At 44.6% G+C, this 11,346-nt stretch overlaps 1 protein-coding gene across 1 annotated transcript; it reads left to right on the forward strand.

The window, feature by feature from the left end:
• Positions 1-1,721: 1,721 nt before the first annotated feature.
• LOC113448114 (immunoglobulin lambda variable 6-57) lies at positions 1,722-2,513 on the forward strand. Its single transcript, XM_026718697.2, has 2 exons — positions 1,722-1,978; positions 2,158-2,513. Exons 1-2 carry the CDS (start codon positions 1,930-1,932, stop codon positions 2,496-2,498), a joined length of 390 nt encoding a protein of 129 aa, XP_026574482.2. The 5' UTR covers positions 1,722-1,929; the 3' UTR covers positions 2,499-2,513.
• The last annotated feature ends 8,833 nt before the right edge of the window (positions 2,514-11,346 follow it).

Here is an 11,346-nt window from a genome sequence, read left to right on the forward strand (position 1 = left end):
GCCCCTCCCTTTGCTTTTAGCACACCCTGCATTAACCTGGGGGTCAAGTCACTTCCCTGAATTGGGGGGAGCGGCTGACAGATTTCAGCCCCCTAACTCTACCCGATAGGGGAGTCTTAAAAATGAGATCCTAGGGGAACCCCCTTTTCAGTGGTTGAAGGAATGAATGAAGGGGACCCCTAACAAAAGGATAGACGGAGAAAAATTTGCATTGTTTTGCAACACCTCTTCTTGCAACTTCATGTAGAAGTCGAGAAAGCGGCAATTGAAATGAAATGTTGCTTTCCGAAATATAACTGTTGCCCGCTTCTCTGCCATGGCCCAGATGTTTCTCCTTGGGTTCTTACTCCTCCCCTACTCCAGTGGTAAGATATTGCTTCCTATGAGGAGCTCAACATTTAATTAATTAATCCTAGGAACATTTCTAGTTTTGTGGCAATTTGGATCTCTCCTCTCCTCCTTTCTACTTTCCTGACCTTAATAAACGGCATTTCTGTCTGATCGCATCTCAGCTTCTCTTTGCCTTCTTATTCCAGATCTTCCACTCGGAAATATCCCTTTAGTTTGCAAAGGTATTTTTCTCTTCTGGAATCCCTGAGTGATTTTTCTGGGTCTGCTAACCCTTCGTCCAATTCAGCCCCTTTTCCATCTCCAACGTCCGTGCAGAAGAGGAGGCTGATTATTGCTGTTTGTGCCCTGATGGGGGTGCCCAAATCACAGTGAAAAGAGGAATTGCCAAAGAGCTAAGAATGCATCTTAAGAAAGCTTTGCAATGAAAGTTCTGGTTTAAACTGTGCTTGTAATTCGAGGACTACCTCCCCAGAAGGCTTTCATACAACACACTAACTCCGGTCCTTGAATGGTTATGACCAGATGCTGAATTGAGCTTGGGAATTTGGGAAGGGCTTCGTGTGTTTTAAGGGACGCGGTGGCTCAGCGGCTAAGACGCTGAGCCTGTTGATCAGAAAGGTCGGCAGTTCGAACCCCTAGCGCCACGTAACGGAGTGAGCTCCTGTTCCTTGTTTGGGTTTCTGCCAATCTAGCAGTTCAAAAGCATGTTAAAAATGCAAATAGAAAAATAGGGACCCCTTTGGTGGGAAGGGAACGGCGTTCCGTGCGCCTTTAGCATTGAGTCATGCCGGCCACATGACCATAGATATGTTTTTGGACAGCGCTGGCTCTTTGGCTTAGTAATGGAGGTGAGCACCAGGCGCTAGAGCCAGAAACAACTAGCATGTAGGTGCGAGGGGAACTTTTACCTTTACCTTTAATGTGTTTTTACCTTTGTTTTTAGTGAACCTTACACAAACCTCAAAATCAAGTCACTTCACTGAATTGGGTGGTTAAGGTTTGGGTTGCCTCCCATATAGACTACTGCAATGTGCAGTTAATGGGGTTGCCCTTGAAGAGTATCCAAAAGATGAAAAATAGTTGAAAAGGTTGTTTGTTAATCCAGGTTAAACCTCTGTTTCCTGAGTTGCACCAGCTTCCAATAAGCTTCTGGGGGGCCATTCAAGGTTCTAGTCCTCCTTCTAATGCTTTCAGGGCTTAGAGGCAACTTAAAGCAAGGAACCACCTCTTTCCAAAGGTCCATCTGTCCCTGAGATCATTTGCTTCGGTTGCCAGATGATAAAATCTGGGACTCCTGAAGACAGATAGATTCTGAATGTTTATGAGAAGAGAGGTGGGATTGGAATCTCTGCCCTTCCCTTCCCTCCTCCCTCCTTCAGTGGAGACTCACCAATGAAATCCCCTGCCAGCCACCTCTTGCCCTCGTCCTACAAATAGACCTAGAGGCTTGAAAAGGCAGGAAAAGGAAGGGTATTTGCATGCCTCGCTTTCTTGCAGCTCAACTTAAGCGGGAGGAGAAGAGGTCCACCTAGAAGGAACTTTGGTTTCAGAAGATCCGTCCTTGCCCATTTCTCTGCCATGGCCCAACAGTTCCTCTTCCTCCTCTCCCTCCTCACCTACTTCACTGGTAAAGTATCCCCTTGGACTGGCAAAGATCAAGCATCTTCTCTTCCTTGGAAGATTTCTACTTTGCTGGAATTGTTCCCATTTCTTCACGCCTTTTCTCCTTTTTCCTTTCACCTGAATTAAAACATTTTCCACTGGTTGCATCTCAGGTGCATTTCATCCCTTTTCTGTCCCCTGCAGGTGCCTGGGGCCAGTTCACCATGACTCAGCCACCTTCTCTGTCGGAATCCCCTGGAGGAACAGTCAGGATCACCTGTACCAGGGCAGGGGGTAGCATTTCTGAGTATTATGTGAGCTGGTATCAGCAGAAACCTGGCACTAAACCAGTACTAGTGATCTATGAAGATACTGAGAGACCTTCTGGAATCCCTGAGCGATTTTCTGCTTCTGTCGATTCTTCCTCCAATTCGGCCACCTTGTCCATCTCCAATGTCCAACCAGAAGACGAGGCTGACTATTACTGTTTGTCTTATGATGGCAATGATCAGTGCACAGTGACTGCACTTTATGGGGAAGTGTGACAAAAGCCAGAAGGTGGCTCTGCCTTCCTTGAAAGCTTCTCTCAACTTTGGTTGCAGGTGGTTTTGCAAAAGAATTGAACACAGCCACGGAAAGGATTTTAGACGGTTTCAGTTCCATCTTTTCATGTGAGCCCCTTCTATGACGTCCCCAACTAGCATTCTACAAAGTCATTGGGGGAAACCAGATTCCCTTAACGACTGCATGATTCACTTAACAACTGCAGTGGCAAAGACGGTCGTAAAATTGGATGTGACTCCTGTAAGAACCTCCTTGCTGGTTTCAGTTGCGTCGTAAATTAAGGGCTACCTGTACAGAAGATGTACATTGAACACCCTGACTCAGGTCCCTTAGTGGAGATGATCACATGCTGAATTGAATTTGGGGAAGGGTTGGTGTGTGTGTGTAAAAGCCCCTCCCTTTGCCTTTAGCACAACCTGCATTAACCTGGGGGTCAGGTCACTTCCCTGAATTGGGGGGAGCGGATGACAGATTTCAGCCCCCTAACCCCACCCCATAGGGGAGTCTTATGTAGGGATGAACGGGATAGAATAAACTTCAACTCTTCCCTGGCCATTGAACATCTTTGGGGCTTTGGACCTTCTGGATGTTGTGATTTTCCAGCCTTGATCCTGATTGTGATTGCACAATGTCCAACAGAGCCAGTGTGCATAAGGGGGAAGTCAGCCCTCCACATCAATGCAAACTAAATCTACTTCATTGTAAGGCTATATTAACGTAACTTTTGCAAGTCTGAAAGTAGAAGCTTCCCATTGCCAATTGGTGTCAACCTCAAGGGTGGGTCTTTCCTAAGGTTCTTCTTATGACCATTAAGCGGTTCTGGGCTCCTGCTCCTCTTATCTGATTGTTTGCCAGGCAGGATCTCTTCCTTCCTTTCCTCAAGGTCAACCACACATTCCATTACTGGGGAATTATCTGAAATCCTATCTCCTTCTTTTGAGGAACAAAAGACAGTCAACCTCAGAAGGATTGTTGCACAATTTGTGTTGTGCAGGAGTTGCGTCCTTTCTTGGACAAGGATACAGTGCTTATGGTCACACATGCTTTGGTCACTTCCCAAATGGACCACTGCAACATGCTATCAATGGGTTGGCCCTGGAAGTGAACCACAAGCTGACTGTAGATGAAAAAGTATCAGGTTGCACCTTTGCTTCGTGAGCTACACTAGCTCCCAATATATTTCTGGGGGCCATTGAAGGTTCGAGGGGTCCTTATTAAACTTTCATAGCATGGGAGCAGCTTACTGTATAGACCACCTTTTTCCAATGATCCACTTGCCCATCATATTCTTTGCTTAGGTTCCAATATGTTGAATTCTGGGAATCCTAAAAATAGATCAATTATTGTTGTTATGTGAAGAGAGGTGAGGTTGGAATCTCTGCCTTTTTCATTCCTCCTTCAGTGGAGACTCTCCAATGAAATCCCCTGCCAGCCACCTCTTGCCCTCGTCCTACAAATAGACCTAGAGGCTTTAAAAGGCAGGAAAAGGAAGGGTATTTGCATGCCTCGCTTTCTTGCAGCTCAACTTAAGCGGGAGGAGAAGAGGTCCACCTAGAAGGAACTTTGGTTTCAGAAGATCCGTCCTTGCCCATTTCTCTGCCATGGCCCAACGGTTTCTCTTCCTCCTCTCCCTCCTCACCTACTTCACTGGTAAAGTATCCCCTTTGACTGGCAAAGATCTTCTTCTCTTCCTTGGAAGATTTCTACTTTGCTGGAATTGTTCCCATTTCTTCATGCCTTTTCTCCTTTTTCCTTTCACCTGAATTAAAACATTTTCCACTGGTTGCATCTCAGGTGCATTTCATCCCTTTTCTGTCCCCTGCAGGTGCCTGGGGCCAGTTCACCATGACTCAACCACCTTCTCTGTCAGAATCCCCTAGAGGAACAGTCAGGATCACCTGTACCAGGGCAGCGGGTAGCATTTCTGACTATTATGTGAGCTGGTATCAGCAGAAACCTGGCACTAAACCAGTACTAGTGATCTATAAAGATACTGAGAGACCTTCTGGAATCCCTGAGCGATTTTCTGCTTCTGTCGATTCTTCCTCCAATTCAGCCACCTTGTCCATCTCCAACGTCCAACCAGAAGACGAGGCTGACTATTACTGTTTGTCTTATGATGGCAGTTGGCAGCCCACAGTGACTGCACTTTATGGGGAAGTGTGACAAAAACCAGAAGGCGGCTCAGCCTTCCTTGAACGCTTCACTCAACGTTAGTTGTAGGTTGATGCACACAGGCAGGGCATGCATTTTGACTGTTTTAGCATCCTAGGGTCATGGGATCACTCTCTGTGCCCATCCCAGTTTGCTTTCTACAAGCAATTAGGGAATCCAGATGTGGTTCACAATGATGTGATTCACACAACGACAGCAATGATCTCTCGAACAACTGTGGTAAAAAGGTCATAAAAAGTGACCTCTGTAAGAAGCTAATTGCTGAGCAATGGAAGTTATGGTTTCAATTCTGGTTGTATATTAAGGATTACCTGGATAGAAGGTGTCCACTCCACCCGCGGACGCAGGTCCATTCATGGAGATGTCCACCCACCAAATTAAATTTGGAAAGAGGTTAGTGAGGTTTGGGTGGAGCAGAATACAGGGTTATGTTCCCTAATGTTTTGATCAAAGTGATCAAAATGAGTTATTGTGACATGTTTCAAAGGGATTACCCTTCGAAAAATCCTTTCTTAGTGAGCACCTAGAAGCCAAGAGGAACATAGGTGCCAAATATCAAGTCTGTAGGCTTTAGGATTCTGGAGATTTACTTGGTACATAGATTATTTACCCCCTCTGGAAACAAATACTGTGGGACTCCCCTGGGGCTCTCTCTGGTAAAGGGGAAAATCCAACATTAGAAATTAAGGTTTGTTCCGGACATTTTCAACAAGGCTTTGAAACAAGGTGGTATCATTTCTCTTGATGCTTCCGGGGGAAACAGGAAAAAAAGCATTGGTAACAAATGTAATTGTTGCCGAAATCAGGGCTTTTCCTGTTTAATACAGGATTAGGATAAATAAATACCCGGGCAATGCTGGGTTATCGGCGTGTGTGTGTGTGTGTGTGTGTGTGTGTGTGTGTATATTCATACACAATATATACACAATATATTCATACACAAACACACAAATGCACATACACACACGATTCTGTAGGAATTGCATATTATCCCTTTCATGCTGTGCAGATAAATAGAATTTCATAATTACATTTCTATATAAGCATTTCCATGTCCCATTCATGTAAAACGTGGGGTGTTTGAAGAAACATTGAAGGTTTCCTGATGCTCAAAAATGTGGCCAGGTTTAATTGGGAACTTTTATGTCTCTCCCGATTTTCAAATCTCTATCAAATCTGTCCTCTGGCCATTGGCTAAACAAGAAGATCCCTGAATAAATTAGAATAGAATAGAATGGAATGGAATGGAATGGAATGGAATGGAATGGAATAGAATAGAATAGAATAGAATAGAATAGAATAGAATAGAATAGAATAGAATAGAGAGTTGGAAGGGACATTGGAGGTCTTCTAGTCCAACCTCCTGCTTAGGCAGGAAATCATTTTGGACAAATGGTTATCCAATCTCTTTTTAAAAACTTCCAGTGTTGGAGTATTCACGACTTCGGGAGGGAAATCATCCCACTGATTTAATTGTCCTCACTTTCAGGAAATTCCTCCTTAATTCTAAGTTGTTTCTCTCCTTGATTAGTTTCCATCCGTTGCTTCTTGTCCTGCCCTCTTGTGCTTTGGAGAAGAGCTTGACTGCTTTAGGGGAATAAAATATTCTCGCGGGACCAATCGGTGCAGATCTCATTTGCATGAATTGGCCAAGCAGAGGCATTTAAAGAAAGGAGAAGATCTGAAGAAGGTTACAATTGTCTTCCCTAGAAGGATATTCCTTGCCAAAGGGGACCATGGGTTGGGCTGGGATCTTCCTTGCATTCCTCACTTATTGCACAGGTAGAGTTTTCCTGGGCCAACAAAGGATTTGGCTGTGATTCTCAGAAGAATTTGGAAATGGCTCAGAGTGAACGAAGATGCATCAGTTTAACTGGATTTCTTTCTTTTTCTGACCCCGCTCTTTCTCTCCCTCCCTCCCTCCCTCTTTCATTTAAAGGCATTAATGGTCAGTCTGCTTGGATTCAGCCTCCCTCCAGCTCTGTGTCTCCAGGTGGAACCGTTTCGCTCTCCTGCCAAACACAGAGTACTAACTCCATTGATTGGAATCGACAGAAAGAAGGAGAAGCCCCTCGTTTTGTCCACTGTGATGGCTGCAGTAGCAGGGGAGAAGGGATCCCGAATCGGTTCACTGCCACCAGATCTGGGACTACAGGAACTTTGACCATCACCAATGCGGAGGCTGAAGACGAGGCAGATTATTACTGTGTTAGCTGGAAAGACAGTGGGTTGCACAGTGGTACAATCTTATGGGGAAGTGCGACAAAAACCTCCTCTCTTCCTCTTCAGCCTGAAACAAGAAACAACGTACTTTGACTGGTGACTGTGGAAACTCCGAGCGGAAAAGGCAGGAGAGGAACTCCTGCGGGTTCATTTCCCCCTGCAAAGGAGCCTCTCTGTCCCCATGAAGAGGGATGAGGATTGCCGGAATGGGAAAGAGGAAACCCACAGACCCAGGGCCTGAGCCCCCATGTTCGGAGTAAAAACTATCAAAAGATAAGACTTTTTAACAATTGGCATACTCACATGTGGTTCTCCAAGATTAGATACTGAGCTTTACAAATACCTCCTTTACCTCGAGTTCAACATCCTTCCTTCAAGTCAAGAAGGAAAAGCAAAGACAAGCATGACATACGTTTAATTTCGACCTGAAATCAAAGGGTTGAGGAAGAGTTTGGGACCTCTTCTGTAAGAGAATTAATAAAGGTGACACGCTTTGTTCCATCTGGCACTCTCGAAGCTCCGAAGAAAAGATGGCTTCACCGGGGTGTTTTTGAACCCTGACACCATTCTTGTTTTCTTCCAACACATCCCTTTTTGTTGAACTTCTCTTCCTCTAATATTTAAGGAGAAGGAGGAGGATGGTCTTCAAAGGAATGAGAAATGCTGCCTTTCTTCTCCCCAGGTGCAGATGTTGCAAAATCGGTAGCCAGCAGGGGGTGCTGCTGCCCTTCTGTGTTTGTGCAAAAACCGAGCTAAGCAAGAGCATGTCCAGATGTGGCCCCTGAAGTGTCGCATCTTCTTCTTGAGGGTAAGAAGGCCTGATCATTCAGAGAATAAGTGAATAGTGCATGATAAAAGGAAACGGTTAGGTCCAACCATTCTACTTCCAAGGGTACGTTCCAAAAATTAAGGGAAATAAATATGTGGATTAATTATGAACCGCCCCAGTCCACATACCCAAATGGAGTTTGACCCTCCTCTTTTCAGAAATGATAGACAGACGTGCCACCACGTGTTGGATTCATGTGCCGTCACACACCACGAATGTAAATTCATCGAAGCCTGGAATTCAACCAACGGATTCACCAACCAACACATCGATTTGGAACCAGGCTACAAACCCATAAGGAGCCATATCAATCAAGTGGGCAGGAGGTTGGACTAGATGACCTACAAGATCCCTTTCCAACTCTGTAACTGCAGAAGTGAGCAGCCAACGATGGCACCGACCATCTCTTCATTTGGTGACCATCTCACACGACGACCAATCAGTCCCACAACAGGTTACACGGCATGAGAGATCACGTGCAATGATCAGCCGGTCACATGACCCATTGACCACACGAGATCAATAGAAGCATCGTGAAGAACTGAATTAAGGCCCCTCAACCAACATTCCACTGAAGATGTCACCTAGCCTGATGTTCTGACATTAACAGCAATCTCAAGGAACAGGCCACCAATACCTCCTCTTTTCCCCTAGACTGCTGGTCTCAAATGGACCTTTCCTCTCCTACATCCATGCCAATTAATCAATGAAAGTGGGATACATCCCACCAACCCATCCCACCTTAGTCCAAAGGCAAATATCTTTTCTGAAATATGGCTTTGTAAACTCAGGAAGATCAAAACAGGTTCTTAGAAGGAACCCCACCTAAACTTCAGTCTATTAAACAATGAACTCTGCAGGAAAATAATAGTTTGAGACCAGACACATCTTAGCAGTTGCTCATCCCTTCTCTACTCAGACGCCCAGAGGGCTGGGTGGGTAGTTGAAGAGCAAGACATTTGCATGAAGGAGTCGTTTCTTGTCCTTTGGGGATTTAAGAGAGGTGGAGGGGAGGAAAAGAGGAAATCCATTCGCTTTAGAGAAAGGGCTGGTCTATTCAGTTCTCCCACCATGTCCCGGGCATTTCTTCTCTCCATCATCCTGATCTCTGTTGGTAAGAGAAATCCATTTAGAAGGAAGCACAATTCCTTCTAGAACTAAACTTAGAAAAGTTTCCTTGCTCGATAGTTGAGTTTTCCATCTGTGATGCTCCTCTTGACCCTCTATTGAACAAGCCACATCTTGCTCTCTTTCAGGCCCAAGCCTTCAACAACTGCAGAACCTGAAGGACACTGAATCTGTAGCTCCTGGAGGCACAGTCACCATATCTTGTCGACACGATGGTGGAAATCTTGGGGATGGCAACTACCCTTTGTGGTCCCAGCAAATACCTGGGAATCAACCTCGAGCTCTGATCTATACAACCAGTACCAGACCGTCGGGGGTCCCAGCCCGTTTCTCTGGGTCCAGATCAGGGAATGAGATGTCCTTGACTATCAATGGGGCTCTTCTTGAAGACGAAGCCACCTATTATTGTTGCGTCTGGACGGATAATCAGTTCCACAGTGATTGATTCAGATGAGGAAGTGAGACAAAAACCTTCTCTTGGGTTCATTTCAGTTTCTCCTTTTGTTAAATCGCCCGGTGTGCATAAGTGAAATTTGACAGGAAGAAAGCAATGTGGACTTTGGGTTGATATAAGACAGGAGCCATCCTATCCAGGTGATCTTCGTTTAGAAAATCCAGCTGTTCTTTATGCCTTTTTCTTTCTATTTTTCTTACATCCCTCAATTAGAGCTTACAGATGTTTTCTGGGCTTCAGGTTACTCTGGGAGTCCAGGAAACTCCTGGCATTCGAATGGTGCTGTTACTGCATTTTAGAGAAATGGCCTTATGGCCCAAACCTTACATTGATTTTTGTCCTTCTACAGTGTGGTTTGTCTTCTACAGAGGAACTATGGAGTCTGTCATCTGCACCTCTATAACTGTCCGGTTCGGTTCTGCAACCCAACAGGACAGACACAGACTCCAGAGGATAATTAGGACTTCAGACAAAACAATGGCTACCCACCTGCCTTCAATCGAGGACCTGTATACTGCACGCGTCAAAAAGAGGGCTGTGAAAATATCTACAGACCCCTCAGATGCTGGACATAAACTGTTTCAACTTCTACCCTCAAAAGGACACTATAGAGCCCTGCACACCAGAACAACCAGACACAAGGACAGTTTTTCCCCCGAAAGCCATCATTCTCCTAAACAAATAATTCCCTCAACACTGTCCAACTATTTACTGAGTCAGCGCTACTATTATTATTAATCTTCTCATCACTCCTATCACCCACCCCTCCCACTTGTGGCCGTATGACTGTAACTTTGCTGCTTGTATCCTGATTGTCTCCCAATATGACTTGATTGCTTATTTGTACCCGATGACTATCATTAAGTGTTGTACCTGATGAGTCTTGATGAATCTATCTTTTCATTTTATGTACAATGAGGCCACATGCACCGAGACAAATTCCTTCTGTTTCTGATCACACGGCCAATAAAGAATTCATTCATTCATTCAATCAATCAAAACCAAGAAACATCCAATTTGGGTTGATTTAAGACATGGCTACGTCTATCGCATAAAGTTGACCTTCATCGAGAAAGTCCCGCTCTTTGCTGTCTTTATGCTTTCAAACTTTCCCTGTTCTTCCTTCATAACTTAGGGATGCTTGATATGAATCTATGTTTGTGTAGATAGAATGAGATTCCTGAAACCTGTCCTTCACATAGCGCTGTGCTATCATTTGGAGAAACAATCATCATAGATATTGGTCATTCCAGAGTGTGCCTTCTCATCCAAATCATCATTAGTTATTTGGTGCATTTTGCATGATGGCTTCTTGGATTTTATTTCTTGCTTTCTCAACAAATATATGTATTAGGCTCCAGATGCTATAGTAATGGCACGTTACATGTTATGCAGATCAATAGAGTTTCATAATTACATTTATATATATACATTTCCATGTCACATTCACGTAAAAAGTAGGATGTTTGAAGAAATTGAAGGTTCCCTGGTGCCCAATAATGAAGTTAGGTTGAATTGGGAGTTTTGAAGTCTCCCCAGTTTTCAAATCTCTATGCAAATCTGTCCTCTGGCCATTGGCTAAACTAGAAGATCACAGAACACTTTGGGAGTATAAAATATTCTCGCAGAACCAATCGGTGCGGATCTCATTTGCATAAGGAGGCATTTAAGAGGCATTTAAGGAAAGAAAAGAAGCAGAAAGTTACAATTGTCTTCCCTAGAAGGATATTCCTTGCCAAAGGGGACCATGGGTTGGGCTGGGATCTTCCTTGCATTCCTCACTTACTGCACAGGTAGAGTTTTCCTGAGCCAACAAAGGATTTGACTGTGATTCTCAGAAGAATTTGGAAATGGCTCAGAGTGAACGAAGATGCATCAGTTTAACTGGATTTCTTTCTTTTTCTGACCCCGCTCTTTCTCTCCCTCCCTCCCTCCCTCTTTCATTTAAAGGCATTAATGGTCAGTCTGCTTGGATTCAGCCTCCCTCCAGCTCTGTGTCTCCAGGTGGAACCATTTCGCT

This window comes from Pseudonaja textilis, chromosome 15 (genome assembly GCF_049901715.1).
Source record: "Pseudonaja textilis isolate UNSWEBS1 chromosome 15, rPseTex1.2, whole genome shotgun sequence".
NCBI classification, from domain to species: Eukaryota; Metazoa; Chordata; class Lepidosauria; order Squamata; family Elapidae; genus Pseudonaja; species Pseudonaja textilis.

Coding starts and splice junctions, on each gene's coding strand:
- LOC113448114 (XM_026718697.2), top strand. CDS start 1,930: ATGGCCCAACAGTTCCTCTTCCTCCTCTCCCTCCTCACCTACTTCACT. Junction 1,979..2,157: donor CCTCCTCACCTACTTCACTG/GTAAAGTATCCC, acceptor TGTCCCCTGCAG/GTGCCTGGGGCCAGTTCACC.